Below are 20,911 nucleotides of genomic sequence, written 5' to 3' on the forward strand. Positions count from 1 at the left end.
GTAGTTTACCACTCAGTAGATTTACATGAATTATTTTTGTTTGTTTTTGGCTGCACCATGCAGCTTGTGGGATCTTAGTTCCCTGACAACGAGGGATGGAACTTGGCCCCAGGCAGTGGAACCTTGGAGTCCTAACCACTGGACCTCTAGGGAATTCCCTACATGAATTTTTCCAGTAAGTTTTGGCACTCAAGTTTCAGAGGACAGAACACTGTGGGGTGACTCAGAATTAGAAATCAGTCTGGCAAGCAGGAGAGACAATCAAAGGTTCTAGAAGAGCAAGAGAAGGCAATGTTAAAAATGCCAGATCCTTGAATCCAAGCTGGTGAACCTTGCTAGAGAGGTCAGGGAAATCAGAAGATGACTGTCAAGATAGGGAGGGAGAGAAGGAGAGGGGTCACAGAAGGTGGAGGGGCATGCTCAATGCTCAGAGAAGGAGCAGACAGTATCAAAGGACAGAAGTCTGTGGTCAGAGAAAGGGAACTCATAATCTTGACATATAATGTACACCTGTCTCAAGTGGTGACCCTAAGTAGAATTGTATTAGGGCCCAGTGTGGCAGACGTGAGATCTATTGCTCACATCCTCCTTTCCAGAAAGGACTTGCTATTCAGCTTCAAGAAGTGTGGTTAGCTGACAGCCTCTAGCTGTTAGCTCCTTCCACAACCTGCTCTGTGTTGGAGCCGAAGTCACTCTCTTCATGCGATTAGCCCCTGAGGCAATGACTGAGCAAGGCAGTGGTGTAAGAACTGGCCATTCCCATCCAACACGGACTCTTAGAACTGGCCATCAGAGCTCTGTGCTCCCTGTTGGGCTGCTGAGAAAGCATTGCACTCTGACCACTCCCCTCCTCAATCCTGTTCACTCCCCTTTGCTTTTACAAGGGTCACACCCTCAGAAAACCTTTTTTACTCCTAACTTTATCTCACCGTCTGTTTACAAAAGAACTCACTATAGATTTTGACTCCTGTCACGTCCATTATCTTATTTTATACCTATAATAACTGAGATAGTAGAGATAGTAGGAACAACCATGCTTCACTTTACAAATGGAAAAACTGAAACCCAGGACACTTAAGTAAGCTGACCGTGCTTACACTCCTGGGCTGTACCAAAGGTGGATTAGAACCTTGCTCCAAATCGTTTCCAAGCTTGGTGCTCTTTACTTCGGGGGATGTTAAGCAGACTAATGAGTAGCAACAAAAGTCCTAAAAGAAGTCACAATTGGGGATCTGCCAAGCTTTGTAGAATTAGCATAAAGTAGAAAAGTAAAACATCATAGTTGAAAACAGTTTCACCCTTAACATAGTACATATTGTCTAAACAAGAGGAGAATTATAAATTATTCTAAATACTTGTATTCATTTTAACAGTTCCTTTCATGTATGTTTAGGAAAATTGTAATGTTAATGTGAGGTGTTTTCTGGTGTTACTTCACTATCAGTGGATCACACCAGAGTCAAGTAATTTCTACATCCTAGGGAAATAGTACTGGAGAAGGCAATGGCATCCCACTCCAGTACTCTTGTCTGGAAAATCCTATGGATGGAGGAGTATGGTAGGCTGCAATCCATGGGGTCATTAAGAGTTGGACACCACTGAGCGACTTCATTTTCACTTTTCACTTTCATGCATTGGAGAAGGAAATGGCAGCCCACTCCAGTGTTCTTGCCTGGAGAATCCCAGGGATGGGGGAACCTGGTGGGCTGACATCTATGGGGTTGCACAGAGTCGGACACAACTGAAGCGACTTAGCAGCAGCAGCAGCAGTGAAATAGTACAATCCCCTTTTGAAATCATACTATCATTAGCTTTAAAAAAAAAAACAAAAACACACAAACAAGGTAAGTTACAAATAGCAGTTTCTTTACTGAAACCTGCTTGATCATTCTTTTCTCTTTCCCTCTTTTTTCTCTTGAACTTTGAAATAATGAAATGCAAAAACAGTTTCATAGTCATTAAATGAAATTTGAGAAATACAGAAATGTATACAGATGACAGTATAAGTTACCCATAACCCCACTGCTATTAGTATTTTGGCTTTAGATCTTTATAGTCTACCAGTGTGCATACATATGTACCTTCACTTCCTTACTCTGGCTCTAACACCGTGCTACATTGGGAAGTCGTGACTATAATTCACCCAGGACATTCATGCAAGTCCAAGATCCCTTATATTGATGATGAAGTCACTGAAATCTACCTATTACTCCCAACATAAATTAACAATATGAAACTTCTTAAATCTCAGATCTCACAGGTTTGGATGCCAAACTTAGTTACTCCATGTTTATTTTTGTTGCTATACCCTTGGATTGGAGAAGGAAATGGCAACTCACTCCAGTATTCTTGCTTAGGAAATCTCATGGACAGAGGGAACCTGGCAGCCTACAGTCCAGTTCAGTCACTCAGTCGTGTCCGACTCTTTGTGACCCCGTGAACCGCAGCACGCCAGGCATCCCTCCCTGTCCATCACCAACTCCCGGAGTTCACCCAAACTCACGTCCATTGAGTCGGTGATGCCATCCAACCATCTCATCCTCTGTCGTCCCCTTCTCCTCCTGCCCTCAATCTTTCCCAGCATCAGGGTCTTTTCCAATGAGTCAGCTCTTCACAGGAGGTGGCCCAAGTATTGGAGTTTCAGCTTCAACATCAGTCCTTCCAGTGAATACTCAGGACTGATCTCCTTTAGGATGGACTGGTTGGATCTCCTTGTAGTCCAAGGGACTCTCAAGAGTCTTCTCCAACACCACAGTTCAAAAGCATCAATTCTTCAATGCTCAGCTTTCTTTATAGTACAACTCTCACATCCATACATGACTACTGGAAAAACCATAGCCTTGACTAGATGGACCTTTATTGACAAAGTAGTCTCTGCTTTTTAATATGCTGTCTAGATTGGTCATAACTTTCCTTCCAAGGAGTAAGTGTCTTTTAATTTCATGGCTTCAGTCACCATCTGCAGTGATTTTGGAGCCCCCCCAAAATAAAGTCAGCCACTGTTTCCCCATCTATTTGCCATGAAGTGATGGAACCGGATGCCATGATCTTAGTTTTCTGAATGTTGAGCTTTAAGCCAAATTTTTCATTCTCCTCTTTCACTTTCATCAAGAAGCTCTTTAGTTCTTCACTTTCTGCCATAAGGGTGGTGTCATCTGCATATCTGAGGTTATTGATATTTCTCCTGGCAATCTTGATTCCAGCTTGTGCTTCATCCAGCCTGGCATTTTGTATGATGTACTCTGCATAGAAGTTAAATAAGCAGGGTGACAATATACAGCCTTGACGTACTCCTTTTCCTATTTGGAACCAGTCTGTTGTTTCTCAGAGAAGGCAATGGCAACCCACTCCAGTGTTCTTGCCTGGAGAATCCCAGGGATGGGGGAGCCTGGTGGGCTGCCGTCTATGGGGTCGCACAGAGTCGGACACGACTGAAGCGACTTAGCAGCAGCAGCAGCAGCAGCTGTTGTTTCTACAGTCCATGGGGTCGCTAAGAGTTGGACACGATTGACCAACTAACACTTTCACTTTTATCCTTGCATACTACTACTCTGGTCCTTGAATGAAGAGGCATCTGAAAGATGTTTTAGGTGACTTTTATCAGTGAAGAAAGCATCATGTTTGAGATAATATCCTGATCGTAAAGCTCAAGGCCTGAATTCAAGCTGAGCCAGACTGCATACTTGAAATGAACCTGGACCAGAATGAACATCTTAGAAACATGAGAACCAGCTGTGGGGAGCAAGGCTTCAAACAAAAGCCACGTCTGGGTCACCCTGTCCAGTGGCGACTCATTGCAGGGAAGAATCCCATTTGCTTGAAGTTCAGTGCTGGGATAGCGAGTCTCTCTCCTAGAAGTTACTAGTGTAGAGCCCACCAGGCTCCCCCGTCCCTGGGGAGAACTTGGCACTTGCTAAGGTAATAGCACATACTTTTATGTCACACAAGCATGTATGTGTAGCTAAGCCATGGGAAATAGTTTTCTCTACAGCATTTAAAAATTTGAGATGATGAAAAGGAGAGGGATATGAAATCTGAAGTACATTAGTAAAAAGTATCTGGTGAAACACAACAGACATTCACAGATTCAAAAATTCTTGGGGAAAGGAGGCCCAAGAAGTCCTCATAAAAGTGCATCATTTCCCAAGTTGCGCTTAGCATGTCCTCGGATCTTTTCAGGGGCAGGAGCCTGGCAGCCAGCGTGGTCCAAGCGTTCCCCATTGGAGTTACGTGAGCGCCACCTAGTGTCACTTGCTCATGCTGAAGGGGGTTTGGATGCGGTTTAACTGACCTCATCCGAGGGAACGAGGGAAGGAAAACCCTGAGTGAAGAGGTGATTTAAGCGGCCCACATCTATCTGCTCAGTGGCTGAGCCAGGACTAGGACTCAGGCCCTGCTTCAGGTAGCACAGCTGGTGATAACCTCTGGAGTTTGGGAGTCAAGAGTCCAGGGAGCTGGACTGTGCTGAAGAATATTCTTCAGCATAAATCATAAACCTTCAGCATAAAGCAGAAACCTTCCAGGGCCTCAGGTGCCCCATGCATTAAACTCCTAAAAGCATACTTGCTTGTTCTGAAAGTCTTTGAGACACATGAGTGACAGAGAACAGAATCTGAAAGTTAGTATAGGTCCCCAGAAGCGTTTAGTCTGCTCGTCCATGAACACCTGCCCTACTCCAGCTGTACAAGTGATCAAGCTATTTCCTACAAGCAAGTGCTAGGGTCCAAAGTAATCAGCCTTGATTCAGGGTGATGCTTCAGCCATCACCTTTTATGATGTCTGCCTTCAGCTTCTATCTTTGTGAACAAAGCAACTCAGACACCATCTAAGAGACAAGGGCCACTGAAACCACCCAGGCTTTGATTTCCAGAAGTCAGGTGTTCTGCAGTTCTCTAAGTAGAGTTTCTGTTTCAAGATTAATCTTGGCCAATGGTACTTAATGCTGATTGCACATTAGCATCACCCAAGGAACTTTCAGAACACCCTGTGCTTGGGTCTGACCCTAAACCAGCAGAGTCAGAATCCCTGAGGGTATATTCCCAAACTTTAAAAAACTCCTTGGGCTTCCTTGGTGGCTCAGATGGTAAAGAATGTGCCTGCAATGCAAGAGACACATGTTCAGTTCCTTGGTCAGGAAGCTCTCCTGGAGAAGGGAATGGTTACCCACTCCAGAATTCTCACCTGGAGAATTCCATGGACAGAGACAGTCCACGGGGTCGTAAAGAGTCAAACACGACTGAAAAAACACTTTCCCTTTCGCTTCGGGTTATTCCACTGCTCAGAAGATTGACAATTACAGCGATGGGCTGAGCTTGCACTGCATAAGAGAGTAGAAGAGGTATAAATAGGAAGATGGGAGATAGATAAGGTCATTTTCACCCAGGGTCTCAAACAGAAGTTAATATTGATGCATGCTAAAGTGCTCAATAAACAACCACAGAAAGAACTTGTCCACAGAGAAATTGTAAATGATGCTGCAGGAACTAACAATCTACTAACAATTTCTGGGTTCTCTTGCTGCCCGTCATAGGAAATATCTACGAAGAACCACAAGTACACTTAAAAGTAGGAGAAGCAGGCAGAGTAAACAATACGGATCTACTTTTATTGGATTTTACTTTATTATCCAAAAAACAATGTGGATCTTTTGAAAGAAGAAAGGTTTCAAAACATGAACACTATTAAAGGAAGGCACTCTCTGCCTTCCTTCTCTTTTCCCATTTTAAATTTCTTGTTTCCCCATTCAAATCGTGTGTGACGTATCCAAGAACTCATATAACAAAGGGGCTTGCTATTACATTCTGAAAGCCTGTCCTATCCTTTCACTTCTCTGGGGGAAGTGAAAGCTGAGCTGGTATGTGAAGTAAGAGCACAGTGTGTGCATGCTGGAGGCTGTGTGTGTTCGGGGCTTGGGGGTGTTTTCAAGGCAGAGACAGAATGTGCAGAGGCCATGTGTTGAAAGGCTTAGTCCAGGAACACAGAGGAGGCAAGTGTGAGGGGACGGGGAAGGTGCTGGGAGAGGAGGCTGGACGGGTAGGGCCCTGTCCACTTGTTTGCATACATACACCCCACGTGCCTTGCGCACAGTCAGTTCACCTCACCTTCTCCTGCTTTGCTCTGACCTACTTTCATCTCACCTTTAGTGACAGTGACTGAATCACCTCCTTAAGAAAGTCTGAAAATGGTTTTCCTAACATTCCAAACTCCTATTCTTATTCCAAGCATCATGCATGGTTAGTGGAAGAAAGTCTAACAATGTATAGCTGTGGAAGGTCAATACCCCCTCAAGTTGTGCCCAACCTAAATTGTCACAGTTAACAATTCCACATATTCTCTCAGACCTTCCTAGGTGCATGTCCAAATACACATCTTACTGTTGTTTTGAAAAGCAGAATTGCACTAGACACATCATTTTGCAACTTGCTTTTCCCCCACCCTTTTGTTTTACTTAAAAATAAATAAAATGGTTAACACGATTCCTGGGGGATGGAGAAGTGACTCGCTATTGGACCCAGCTTTTTAAGGTTAGGTAGAACCAGAACAGACACCAGTGAACTGTTCTGTTAGTGGTGGCTGTGAGGACTTTAAGAGGGTTTTTTTTTTAGCTTTATTTTTAGCTTTATTGAGGTGTAATTGACAAGTAAAATGGAAAGATACTTAAAATGTACATGAAAAAGTAGTGTACGTGGTGATAATATGATATACATATTCATTGTGAGGGCTTCTTTTGTGGCTCAAATGGTAAAGCGTCTGCCCACAATGCAGGAGACCTGGGTTCCATCCTTGGGTTGGGAAGATCCCCTGGAAAAGGAAATGGCAACCCACTCCAGTACTCTTGCCTGGAAAAATCCCATGGATGGAGGAGCCCGGTAGGCTACAGTCCATGGGGTCTCAAAGAGTCGGACACAACTGAGTGACTTCACTTCATTCATTGTGAAAAGCTTCTTCCTGGGACTTCCCTGGTGGTTCAGTGTTTAACCTTGCCTTCTTATACAGGGGGTGCAGGTTCGATCCCTGGCTGGGGAGCTAAGATCTCACATGCCTCGAGGCCAAAAAACCAAAGCATACAACGGAAACAATATTGACACAAATTCAATAAAGACTTTAAAAATGGTCCACATCATAAAAAGAAAAAAGATTCCTCATACCTAGTTATTTAACATGTCTATAACTTACAACTTGCTTTTTTTTTTAACTTAATATATGACAGACATCTTTCTGTATCATTATACATAGTTTTACCTCATTTTGTTTAGCAGCAACATGGTATTTCTCATATACAAGTACCATCTGATGATGGACAATTAGATTGACTTATTTTTTTTTTTTTGCCATTACAAGCCAGACAATACATCAATGAGCATCCTTGTATATGCATGCATGCTAAGAGGCTTCAGTTGTGTCTGACTACTTGTAACCCTGAAACTGTAGATCACCAGTCTCCTCTGTCCATGGGATTCTTCAGGCAAGAATACTGGAGTGGGTCCAAGAAATCTTGTCAACCCAAGGATTGAACCCATGTCTCTTGTGTCTCCTACACTGGCAGGCAGGTTCTTCACCACTAGCACCACTTGGAAAGTCCATCCTTGTCCATACTCTTGCTCAACTGTACAAATATCTCTATAAGATAAATTCTACAGAGAATATTTAGGGCATGCATATTTTAGATATTGATGAGTATTTCCAAGTTCTAACCCAAAAACTTTGCATCAGTTCACCTCCCATAGTGGCACGTGAGAGTGCCCATTTCCATCTCTGTCTCTTGATTCGTTACCTCTCATCCTACAGAAAGAACCAGAATCAGAATTTCACAGAATTTGTATCCTTAGACCTAATCCACATTTTGGGCCACAGCATTATTTCCAGCTGCCTAATATACCCAAATTCCATCAAATCTCTATCCCCAACAGATCCCTCCTGAGGGATCTGCTCCTGCTGTGGCCGCTAGCCTCTGGACCACATCCCCCTTCTCTTGTCTCTCATATCTGATCAGGAACTCGGTCTCTCATCATCTTTCTCTTCCCACAATCTTTCTCACCCATTACTTTTCTTGTGGCTCTGTGGCTCATATCCCAGTTTAGGATCTTATCAGCTCCAGGCTGACCACCCTATCTCTGATCTCTTTTACCTTCAGTCCAACTGAACTCAATCCCCTGGACATCTTTGTAAAACTCTCCTTGGGTCGTAGAGACCTCTCCTATTTGAGAACTTCCAGTTACTCTTCATTCCTGCCAGATCTTAGCTGAGCTGTCTCTCCTGTCACTGGCCTACTCTCGGAACTGCCAACATGCCTGGGGCTTTTCTGTATTTGATAGTGTCAGTCCCTCCCTGAAGTTCTTTTCCATATCTCTGCCTACCCGGGCGCTGTCTACCCAGTGAGCCATAAACATATCTGGGGAAAGAGCTTTCTAGATGGAGGGAGCACTGGAGTTGCAGATTATGTAGAGCTTGGTAGGACATTGTCAACACTGTGACTAGATAAAATTTAAGCATTATCATTATCTGTGAATGTAGGCTTTATCTCTGCTGATAGATTGTCACCAAGTGCTTTATACAAATCGATGATTTAAAAAAATAATAAAGTTTTTATGGCAAGGAGAAATTATTTTTCTTCAGGTTAAAAACGATGACACAAGATTTTTGCCTCTCCCAGGAAAGATTTCATTAAGCAGAAGCAAGAACATCCAATTGAGCAACAGCACCTACTTGTGATACATAAGGACCCTGATGTAATGGCCTACCTCTTCTTCATCTTTTGTGTGTCTTCATTAGCTTATTTTTTTTTATTTCATACAAACATGACAATCGTTTCTACTTCTAAAGAAATGCTTCTTAAATTGTAATAAAACTACTCTCCTATTTGATCTAACTTGTATCTGGTTTCATATTTATTCATTACTAATTCATAAGGTTGTTGGGAGGATTAAATCAGTTAGAAGGGCTTAGAACAACGCCTCTGTGTGAGTGTGTGTGTGTGTGTGTGTGTGTGTGTGCGCGTGCTCAGCACTCAGTTCTGGGGTTGTCTTTTGCGACCCCATGGACTGTACCAGGCTCCTCTGTCCATGGAATTTTCCAGGCAAGAATATTAGATCAGGTTGCCATTTCCTTCTCCAGAGTATCTTCCAGACCCAGGATTGAACTTGCATCTTTTGCATCTTCTGCATTGGCAGGCAGATTCTTTACTACTGTGCCACCTGGGAAATCAGAACAATGCCAACACATAGCAAATACTCTTTAAGTGTTTGCAGTAACAAGGTTACACACACACACACACACACACACACACACACAATCCATTCGTCCATTTACTCATACAACAGATTACAGCTATGTATAAAATACTATGCTAGGCATTAGCAGTGTAAAGACATACTAAGCTGGTCCTAAGGATATCATGTCTAGCAGAGAAACAAATACATAAGCATATAAATTTTGAGGTATATTTAAGGGGAAGTGGTAGCAAAAGGCAGGGGTGAATAATTCTTCTTGAGAGAGAGGGTTACAAAGAAAATGTTGCTCAAACCATGTGGCTAAGTGTAACCAGTTGAAGGAAGTTAGAGGTAACAAAGCAGAGGAAGTAAGTTTTAACAGACATAAAGTCATGAAGCAGCAGGGCATATTGGGGGCCTGTAAATATAGAATGGCTGAAGCATATGCTGAAAGGGAAGAAGGGAAAATACTTGAGGTTCTGAGAGTACTGTATCCATGATATAAAGAACTTAGACATTCTCTATAGGGAATAATGAGCAATTGGAGGATTTTAGGTAGATTTCCATTTTAGAAAATGCAGGGAGGGCCACAAATTCAAATACTTCTGCTGCTGCTGCTGCTGCTAACTCACTTCAGTCGTGTCCGACTTTGTGCAACCCCATTGACGGCAGCCCACCAGGCCCCCCCGTCCCTGGGATTCTCCAGGCAAGAACACTGGAGTGGCTTGCCATTTCCTTCTCCAATGCAGGAAAGTGAAAAGTGAAAGTGAAGTCACTCAAGAGGACCAAGCAAATGACAAATGTATAAATTGGGGGCTGGTCCAAAGTGGTGGAAGAGACAAACTGAAAGTATATAAAGATATTCAAGCGATTAAAGATGACAGAATAAAAGCTGCTAAGCAAATCTGAGGACTGTCAGGATGAACTCTGGCTATAGAGTCCCTGTTGACTGTTTGGGGAAGACAGTGGAAGAAGTTTGGAAGCTAATTAAGGAATCCGTTCATGTAAAACATAATGAGGAACAAAAACAAGGGAAGAACGAGCGTGGTGAAGGACTGCTGCTGTTGCTGCTGCTAAGTCACCTCAGTCGTGTCCAACTCTGCTAGCTGGCTTCAAATCTAGGGAGGAAAATCTGCCTAGGCCCATGATGACCTATGGGGAGGAAGAAGGGAAGAAGGCTAGAATAACTCCCAAGTTTCTGGCTTAGCTGACTGGATGAATAAACGTAACAAAACCATTTACCTCTATAGAAATGATATGGACTGGGGAGTAGGTAGACATAATAATTTAGGTTTAGAAATACTGAGTTTGGAGTGTTTGTGGGTCATCCAAGTGCAAGCTCCAGTAGATGGCTAGATTTACGATGCAAACTATAAAAGGCCAGTGTTGGAAATACAGACCTAGGAGTTATCAGGTTACAGATGGTAATTAACAACAGAGAACTAGTTGATATTGTCCAGGAAGCATGAGCAAAATTATAGAGAAGAAATTCTTTATCTAAATATTTTAAATGCTTTTGTTTCTGTGGTAATTTTCACATTCATTCAGTTCAGTCATGTCCGACTCAGTCATGTCCGACTCTGCGACCCCATGAATCGCAGCACGCCAGGCCTCCCTGACCATCACCAACTCCTGGAGTTCATTCATTACATCCTAAGAATTCTTTTTATTTAATTTTTAAATTCTTGTGTGAATTTGGAATGCAGAAATGACAGTGATAAGCTGTGCAATTTCTTTTTTATTTTTTTCATTTTTAAATTGTAGTACAGTTGACTTCAGTGTTATGCCAATCTCTGCTGTACAGCAAAGTGACTCAGTTATACATACGTATGTATATATATACTTTCTTTTTTAAAGTATTCTTTTTCCACTATGGTTTATCCCAGAGATTGGATATAGTTCCCTTGCTATAGAGTAGGAGCTTGTTGTTTATCCTTTCTAAACATAATGTTTTGCATCTACCAACTCCAAATTCCCTCTCCCTGCCCTCCTTCCCCTGGCAATCACAAGTCTGAGCTCTGTGTCAGTGAGTCTATTTTGTAGATAGATTCATTTGTGCCATATTTTATTTATATTTTTAAAAGATGTATTTATTTATCTTGGCTGTGGTTGTTGGGCTTCCCTTGTGGCTCCGCTGGTAAAGAATCTGCCTGCAATGCGGAAGACGTGGGTTCGATCCCTGGGTTGGGAAGATTCCCCTGGAGAAGAGAGAGGCTACCCACTCCAGTATTCTGGCCTGGAGAATTCCGTGGACTGTATAGTCCATGGGGTCACAAAGAGCTGGACACGACTGAGCGGCTTTCACCGGTGGTGGTGTTGCTGCCCGAGGCTTTCTGTGGCTGCAGTGAGCAGAGACTGTTTGTTGCAGTGCATGGGCTTCTCAGTGCAGTGGCTTTTCCTGTTGTGGAGCACGGAGCCCTAGGCAAGCTGGTGTCTCTTGCATTGCAAAGTGGATTCTTACCCATTGCACCACCACGGAGGTCTCATTTGTGCCATATTTTAGATTCCACACGAGTGATATCATATGGTATTTGTCTTTCTCTGTCTGACTTCACTCAGTATGATAATCTCTGCTGCAGGTGACATTATTTCATTCTTTTTTATAGCTGAGTAGTATTCCCTGGTGGCTCAGCAGTAAAGAGTCCACCTGCAATGCAGAAGCTTCAGGAGATACGGGTTCGATCCCCGCATTGGGAAGATCCCCTGGAGAAGGGCATGGCAACCCTCTCCAGTATTGTTGCCTGGAGAATCCCATGGACAGAGGAGACTGGTGGGCTACAGTCCATAGTGTCACAAAGAGTCAGACACAACTGAAGCAACTTGGCACGTAGTATTCCATTGTGTATATGTACCACGTCTTCTTTATCCATTAATCTGTTGATAGACATTTAGATTATTTCCATATTTTGGCAATTTTGAATAGTGCTGCTATGAACATATCTTTTTGAATTATAGTTTTGTCTGGGTATATGCCCAGGAGTGAGATAAGCTTTGTACAAGTTAGCATGGGTATTAGAGAAATCAGTCTACAAATAATATATTCATAAAAATTGTGATACATACCTGTATTTTTACACATATTGTTAAAAGCATTTATAATGTAATTTCATGTACCTTATATGGTTACTTGCTAACTCTTTTATTTGAAAAGACATATGCCTAAAAGGAAGGGTGAGTATAAGTGTATGAGGAGAATGGAGACAGATGATACATAAAGAACAGCACAGTCATTATCTAAGGATATTGTTTACATATTGTGAATGGGTGGACTCACAAAAAGCAGGAAGTTAAGTCTTTAAAATAAAGGCTTATTTCAGCTAACATATTGTTTACTATCTCTGTTTCTAACCAGCAGTGTCTCAACCCTAATAAAAACCTTTTATCTGGAACATCTGGGAACAAATTTGAAAAGAGAAAAGAGTAAAACAGGCTCCCACTTTAAAGCATAACCATCCCAAACCCAAGAATGGGTCAATCCCTGTCCAAATGTTTAGTTTGAGTCCATCCATATAGCCTATTAAGAGTCAACTTCAATTAGCAAAGACAACTACTAGAAGGATAATGGTGAAATATTATAGTTTCCAGCTCTTTTTTTTAATCACTGTTTGCTCAACACTTTTAAATGAATTAAAAGCAGATGTTGAAATTGCTGCCAACTGTACACTTGTCATCTGTGAAAGGGAATTAACTTGGTTTTGTTCATCGTTAAATTAAATGTTAGGCTTCAGTAGTTTAAAGAGTCTTGGAATGCTGTTCCTGATGGGGTTTTAAAATTACAAATAACTAAAGTAATTTTGAAAATTGTGAAAACATTTGTCCTTGTAAGACAAGGAAAATTCCTGGGAAAGTTTAGAATTCTGAAACTCTCACATGATACGTGAAGGGACAAAAATCAATCTTTTGTTATTCAGCAGGAATTTTTGGACACCATCTACATTTTCAGCTCTGCATTTGGTGTGGTGGAGGACACAAAAGAACTCAGAAAATGAACTAGTTGTCATTCTCAGAGTTAAAGAAAATAAGATACTGTATGAACCAGTGCCCAGATAAGAGAGCCTGCTGCTAGTCCTTTACAAGTTCAGACGAGGTAGAACTTGAGGAGAGCTGAGATAATATAGGCAGGAATCTCAGGGGTAAGTTGATTGGCCAATGAAGAATCTATAGAGTCTAATGTTACCTCATTTGCATCCAGCCTCCAAGATGGCCGTAAATAATTCTTGCCTTTGAGTCTTCAGGCCTTTTTGTAGTTTCCTCCCACACTGAACAGGGCAGACCTGGGTAAACAATGATATGGCAGAAATGATAGAGTATGACTTTTGAGGCTGGGTAATAAAAAAAATACTGTGACTTTGATCTTGGTCTCTCTTAACTCTCACTCTAGGGGAAGCCCGCCTCCATGTTGAAAGGACATTCAAGTAGCCCATGGAAAGTCTCATTTGGAGAGCACCATAGGAATCCTGCCAACAGCCAACACCAACTTGTCAGGCATGTGATTGAGCCACTGTCCAAGTAGACTCTGTAGCCCAGGGAAGCCTTCAGATGATTGCATGACTGCAATCCTGGCCAATATCTCGATTATAACCTCAAGAGACCCTGAGTCAGAACATCTAGCTAGGTGGCTTCTAAACTCCTGACCCACAGAAATCATGATAAATAAATGCTTACAGTTTAGAGATGTTGAGTTTGGGGATAATTTTTTATATAGCAATAGATTAATACACATTAGTAGGTGTTCATCTTCACCTAAGAATGCATGAGAATTTAGAAAAGATTGCTTGAGAAGGAAGAAAAGAGCTATGACTGCTTCTGTCTACCCTTTTAAAAGAAATGCTATGATAATACTATAATAAAAGCTGAAATAAACGCTATTACCCCTAACATAAAGATTGACCACACAGATGAGGTAATAATCCCTCACCTGCCTCTAGTCCCAACCAGCTGTTTCTATATTGGTGAATGACTTCATCCATTCCAAAATATTTTAAAAACATTCTTCAGTTCATTTCACAAGTATGTATTGAGAATAGGCTATGTGTCATAATATGACTTTTGTACATCTAATACAATAGGAATTACATAATTATATGGCACAGAACACCAGTAAAAGATTAAACATATTTTTGGTTTTTACAGTTTCATTCAAAACAACAAACTTTAATTTTCCCTTTGTAAAAATGCAATTTGGTTTTATCCAAAGATACTATAGAATACTACTACCCTTCCTATTTGGGGATGAAAATACAAATAACTGTGAAGCACGGGCAGATAATACACTCTATGTAGATGACTGGATACACATTTCTTGAAGGCGTATCTTGGAATGGCTCCATTGTGTGCCAGGTGGTCACAACTATTAGCATTAGCAGGTCTATGAAAAAAGAAATTCCAACTCCTTCTGTTCCAAAAGGATACCAAAGATGTATAAAAGCAGAGAGAGCTCCTAGTATCATTGATGGAATCTTCTTATAATTAGGAGAAAAGAGTAATGTGAGAAAATACATTTAGATAATTTCATAATAAAATCTTCTCTAGCTCTTGAAAAAGATTTAAGCAGAGATTTACTACTAGAATTTAACAAATTTTACTGTAATCTCATGCTTATATATCTTTTAAGTTCACAACCATCCAGGTAAAAGGTAGGACTTTGAGATTTTTTTAAAAGCACAAAAATACTAGGAAACTTACAAGCATAAAAACTTGTAGCCAGCTAGGGAATGTTCTTTGGGCATAGTAATATTGTTGTCATCGCAGGAAGTGAGGCATGTTGGGGAAAATGTAGATAAACTGGATCCAGATCAAGAGGAAAGATCAGAAAACTCATGAAAATGAATTTTCTCATTTTCTCTAACTCATGAGTTAGAAAACTAACTTAGCAGACTGGAGATCAACAACCCAATGTGGTGTTTGTCCTTTCAGAAGACAAGACAAGGTGAAGGGGAAGAGTGGATGACCCTGATCCAGAGCAAGAGAAAAAGGAAAAAGGGCTTATGAGCAGAAGACTCAACCACCACTGAGATCTGCAATAACTCAGTTCAGTTCAGTTCAGTCGCTCAGTCATGTCTGACTCTGCGGTCCCATGGACTATAGCACACCAGGCTTCCCTGTCCATCACCAACTTCCAGGGCTTGCTCAAACTCATGTCCATCAAGTCGGTGATACTTCTCCTCCTGCCTTCAATCTTTCCCAGCATCAGGGTCTTTTCAAATGAGTCAGTTCTTCGCATCAGGTGGCCAAAGTATTGGAGCTTCAGCTTCAGCATCAGTCCTTCCGATAAACATTCAGGACTGTTTTGTTTTTTTTTTTTGACTGGTTTGATCTCCTTGCAGCCCTAGGGACTCTAAAGAGTCTTCTCCAACACCACAGTTCAAAAGCATCAATTCTTTGGTGCTCAGCTTTCTTTATGGTCCAGCTCTCACAACCATACATGACTACTGGGAAAAACATAGCTTTGACTAGACAGACCTTTGTTGGCAAAGTATTGTCTCTGCTTTTTAGTATGCTGTCTAGGTTGGAAATAGCTTTTCCTCCAAGGAGAAAGCGTCTTTTAATTTCATGGCTGCAGTCACCATCTGCAGTGATTTTGGAGCCCAAGAAAATAAACTCTGTCATTGTTTCCATTGTTTCCCCATCTATTTGCCATGAAGTGATGGAATGGGATGCCATGATCTTTGTTTTTTGAATGTTGAGTTTTAAGCCAGCTTTTTTGCTCTCCTCTTTCACCTTCATCAAGAGGCACTTTAGTTCCTCTTCACTTTCTGCCATAAGGGTGGTGTCATCTGCGTATCTGAGGTTATTGATATTTCTCTCGGCAGTCTTGATTCCAGCTTGTGCTTCATCCAGCCCGGCATTTCACATGATGTACTCTGCATATAAGTTAAATAAGCAGGGTGACAATACACAGCCTTCATGTACTCCTTTCCCTATTTGGAACCAGTCTGTTGTTCCATGAGAGGATGTCTGGTTCTAATTGTTGCTTCTTGACCTGCATACAGATTTCTCAGGAGGCAGGTAAGGTGGTCTGGTATTCCCATCTCTTTAAGACTTTTCCACAGTTTGTTGTGATCCACACAGTCAAAAGCTTTGGCATAGTCAATAAAGCAGATGTTTTTCTGGAACTGCTTTTTCTATGATCCAGTGGATGTTGGCAATTTGATCTCTGGTTCCTCTGCCTTTTCTAAATCCAGCTTGAACATCTGGAAGTTCTCGGTTCATGTACCTTTGAAGCCTCGCTTGGAGAATTCAGCAGCCTGGATATCAACAAGCCAAACACAAGCAAACACTGCAGAGAGTGTGGTGCAGCCAGTGCAACATGTTCAAGCAAGAGGAACCCAAGGCATACTAAGTTTGAAAGACTTTAGCTAACAAGCAGATTCCTAGAATTACCACTGGAGGAAGAGGATGTCATCTTGGTGGATACCATGAATTCAGAGTACTCGGTATGACACTGAAAGGTTTGACGAGTAAGGAACAGATGATATAAATACTTCAGAAGATACCATCACTAATTTCTATTGAAATCTTGTCCCCACGGGGTATATATCAATGTCATATTGATCCTATTGAGAATGGCTACATAATTTGTGGGGGTGCCTAGTGCAAAATAAAAATGAGGGGCCTCCTGTTCCAAAATTATTAAGAATTTCCAGGGCTTCCCTGACAGCTCAGTGGTAAAGAATCCACCTGCCAATGCAGGAGACATGGGTTTGATTCCTGATCCGGGCAGATTGTACATGCCTCAGAGCAACTAAGCCCATGAGCCACCTGTGCTCTGGGGTCGGGGAGGTGCAACTACTGAATCCTGCTTGTCCTGGAGCCCAGGCTCTGCAAGAAGCCTCTGCAGTGAGAAGCCTGTGCATGGTAACCAGAGAGTAGCCCCCACTCACCACTAAAGAAAAGCCCACACAGCAACGAAGACCCAGCACAGCCAAAAATCAGTCAATACATAAATCAAATGGAAAAAAAAAGCATTTCCAGATGGCATGGAGTCCTGTGCTGTTGCACAGACTACACGCCCCTGAAGCTGACCCTGGCCCTATTAAAGAGAATGGAAGTTGGAAGTTTCATCTTCTACAGAATGAAAAAAAATGCTTGAAAATGTCAAGTGATACATTTCTAGTGGAATAATATTTTTACCACATGGAGTATAAAGCAGTCACTGGCTTAATTACTCTCAAGATGAATTACAGTTGAGGGGTAGGATCACCTTAACCGATGAACAACTGTTTGTCATGTCACTGGCTAAACAGTTAAAAAAAATTTTTTTTGGAAAAGCTTCTGAAAACCCCCTGACAACAACTGAAGAGACCCAGTAGACATCCTGAATATTGGAATGGTAATTTGACCCAGATCCATGCCTTTTATTCTTTTTGATAGCTGCCATCTAGATTCTCATTCCACATTAAAAGAAATTTTCCCCATAGGACTGATCATCATGCAGACATCCTGGACTTAGAAGTGGATGCAATAATGTGGCTCTGTGTTATCTTTCCTTTGGGGAAGAGAATGAACATGTTTTTGCTTAGAAATGAAAGAGCTTATTTAATCAAATAGTTTTAAAAATTATGAAACATTTTAGATACCAAGTATAGACTCTATAAAGAATACAGAACACCTACATAGCCTCTTTTCAGCTCTTTAGAAACAAAATATTAAAAATATAATTGAAGCCATTTTCTCTCCTCCCACAAATGTAACTGTGAGAACCACAGAACTTAACAGCTCTGTCCAAACCCTTGCACTAGAGACCTGATTAAAGACTACCATCATTTTTTAGCAACTTAAGGCTGTGTCCCTAGGATGACCTGGGCCCCCACCAAACCCCATTAAAATGTCTGACTGAGGAAGTGCGATGGCTGACAGGAGAATTTACTGTTTGATCAAGCCAACACCTGATGTTAGGCTGCTGATCTCTCTTGGAGAGAGAAAAGACTCACAGTTGTGAATCTGTACCTCTACAACTTAGAAGTGTCCTTCTCAAGGCCTGAGAGCCATTCCTTTGAAATGTAATCATCAAGAAGAACAGGGTCTCTGTCTCCCAATCTCTGTGGGAGGGAAGAATCCTAACCTTGAAAATTGCCAGCTAGCAGACACTGCTGGTCTAATCACAATGACACTGACGGATGTTTTGTGATTTTTCACTTGTCTGACTCTAATGAGTCCAGCTCTCCCTGCTCCCTCATTCTCCCTTTAAAACCCCTAATCACTTCTGCAAAAATCACAATGGAACTCAGCCCTTTCCCTACTGCCAGTAGTTTCCGAAAAACATGTGTTTTCACTGCTTTAACTAAAGGCTGTCAGTGTTTATCTTTGAGAACTGCCATTCCAAGTTTTCTGTGTATCATTCTGCTACATTTTTTTAAAAAGCAGACATGTATCTATTAATAAAAAATATACTGTGCTGCCTATTTTTAAAATCAAATATAAATGACACCATACTTTACCTACCCTTGTTCATTTAACATCATATTTTCCAGACTTATCTGTATTGTTACATGTGGTACATCAGCACTGTGTCCAGGTTGGCAAAAGCATTTCCCTAGGTCCATCCTCCGGAGCCTCTGCCCACCCCTAGGCCCATGGATGGTCAAAGTAGAACAAAAAGTCCCTGCTTTTGTGGTGATGGTGGGAACCGAGCTTGGACGTGCAGGCAGAGGTGGCCACCAATGTGGAGTGAAGGGGAAGTAGGGTGGGAAGAGATAAAACGTAGCAGCTCTCTCTGCTTGGAACTCCAGAGTTCTAGATTCTAAATTTGGACTTGACTTTCTGTGTTTACATATGAAATATGTTTATAAACATGCAATGTCAAGTCCAAATTTATAATTCTAGCCTTGGTGGCTCAGGCGGTAAAGAATCCTCCTGCAATGCAGGAGACCAGGGTTCGATCCCCATGTAGAGAAGATCCCCTAGGGAAAGGAATGGCAACCTACTCTAGTATTCTTGCCTGGAGTATTCCATGGATAGAGGATCCTGGAGGGCTACAGTCCATGGGGTCGTAAAGAGTCGAATAGGACTGAGCCACTTTTCACTTTCACTTCCATGTTTATATATGAAAGATGTTTATAAAGGTGGGAGCCTAGAACACACCTTCTTCGCTGCTACTGCTAAGTCGCTTCAGTCGTGTCCGACTCTGTGCAACCCCATAGACGGCAGCCCACCAGGCTCCCCCGTCCCTGGGATTCTCCAGGCAAGAACACTGGAGTGGGCTTCCATTTCCTTCTCCTTTACTGTTTAGCTTTTTGAAAAACAACTTTTAAAGCATTCAGACATAAAGTATATGGCCTCCACTTGTACTTTTGACCGCTCCATCTTCCCTATGGCATTTCCCCTTCGCTCCTCCCTCCACTACTTAAAACTGTCAAATATGACTCTAAGCAGGACGCTAAGACGCAAAGAAGACGCTAACTGGACGCCAAAAAGGGACGCTTACAAGGGCCTCTTTCTGGGACCCACACTCTTGCCAAACCCCACCCACTGCGTCCGGCCCAGGGCCCGCGGCATCCTGGGACGTGTAGTCTTTGGAAGGGCAGCGGCTCTCCAAGTCTCCTCCTCCAAGTTGCCTTTCGCCCTCGGGACGTCGTGACGTCGCGTTCTTCCCGTCCTTCGCCTCCTCCCTCTCTCTTCCTTTCCCCCTCCAGAAGCTTGGTCCCAGACTTCCGAGGACCTTTTACGACGTTGGGTATAAATTGGTCTCGGCGCCGGGTCCACTTTTCGGCAAAGTGACGTGGACGTCAACAGCAATGGCGGAAGGAGAAGAGGTCCTGCCACTGCCGACGTCGGGCGACGAAGGCTGGTGAGTAGAAGCCCCGGGCTGCTTCGCACTGCCCTTCTTTTCTGCGTTGTCACCACCCTGCCCGTCCCCGCGTCCCCGGCAGGCGCCGGCATGGAACGGGAAGACCGGTGCTCGAAGCCCGGAGCCCTGCCCCGCCCCCTCTGCCTGCCGGGTTCCCCTCTGCCAGCACGGTCCTGCCCTAGGGGCTAAAGCCAGACTCGGAGGGAGAGGGGTCTCGTCCAGGTGCTGGGCCTCAGTTGACCCTTCCAGCTTCATCCGCCGGCTTCCAAAATGTGCTGGAGAAGGGTGGCTTCGGGGCTGGGTTTGGCCGGAGTCCCTGGCCCGGGGAGTCAGAGTAGGCTGTTGGTTAGGAAGGAAGTTTCGCGGATGCAGATCTCAGGCACTGGAATACTCTTTGAAGAAAAGACCACTTGAAATGACTGCCGTAGCCTTTGCTTGGTTCAGAGGTTGAGCGGTACACCTAGGGATGACTCCCTCCCACATAACTGAGACATTTTTTGTCCTAGTTTTCATTTCTCATTTAGCGTTCCAACAGTTTCCACCTTTCGTCTCTTTTCACACATCTTTTTCCTTCCTGCTATTTTGCTCACAACTCTATTTCAGAGCGTTGGATGCGACGTAGGACACCGCTGTTGCTGTCCTCAAGGCTTTGCGCGCTTACCTGATTTACAGTCAGGGTTGTGGGGAGGACTTCTGACAATTTTTGGTAGGCTTTAGTCACCTAGTGTTGTTACTCTCTGGGAAAATCTCCTATTTTTGAAATAGTTGATCTTCACAGTACACTTTTAGAGATAACATCATTTAAAAAATGGAACCTTTAGAGGCTTGTCGAATTTTTACAATTGATCTAAGTGCATTGACCACAGGTATTAGATAGTTTTGAATTTGCCTGTTCATCATATATGTATAGCTC

At 42.6% G+C, this 20,911-nt stretch overlaps 1 protein-coding gene across 2 annotated transcripts in view; it reads left to right on the plus strand.

The window, feature by feature from the left end:
• The first annotated feature begins 19,721 nt into the window (after window positions 1-19,721).
• The window catches only part of TBC1D23 (TBC1 domain family member 23), a 57,001-nt gene continuing 55,811 nt past the window's right edge, over window positions 19,722-20,911 (plus strand). The window contains exon 1 of one of the 2 annotated variants that reach the window (XM_019969675.2): window positions 19,722-19,998. In XM_019969675.2, coding sequence (XP_019825234.2) covers window positions 19,946-19,998 — 53 coding nt within the window. In that variant the 5' untranslated portion in view covers window positions 19,722-19,945. The remainder of the gene's footprint in view (window positions 19,999-20,911) is intronic. The other variant, XM_019969748.2, reaches the window with a different exon arrangement.

This window comes from Bos indicus, chromosome 1, assembly GCF_029378745.1.
Source record: "Bos indicus isolate NIAB-ARS_2022 breed Sahiwal x Tharparkar chromosome 1, NIAB-ARS_B.indTharparkar_mat_pri_1.0, whole genome shotgun sequence".
Taxonomy (NCBI): Eukaryota; Metazoa; Chordata; class Mammalia; order Artiodactyla; family Bovidae; genus Bos; species Bos indicus.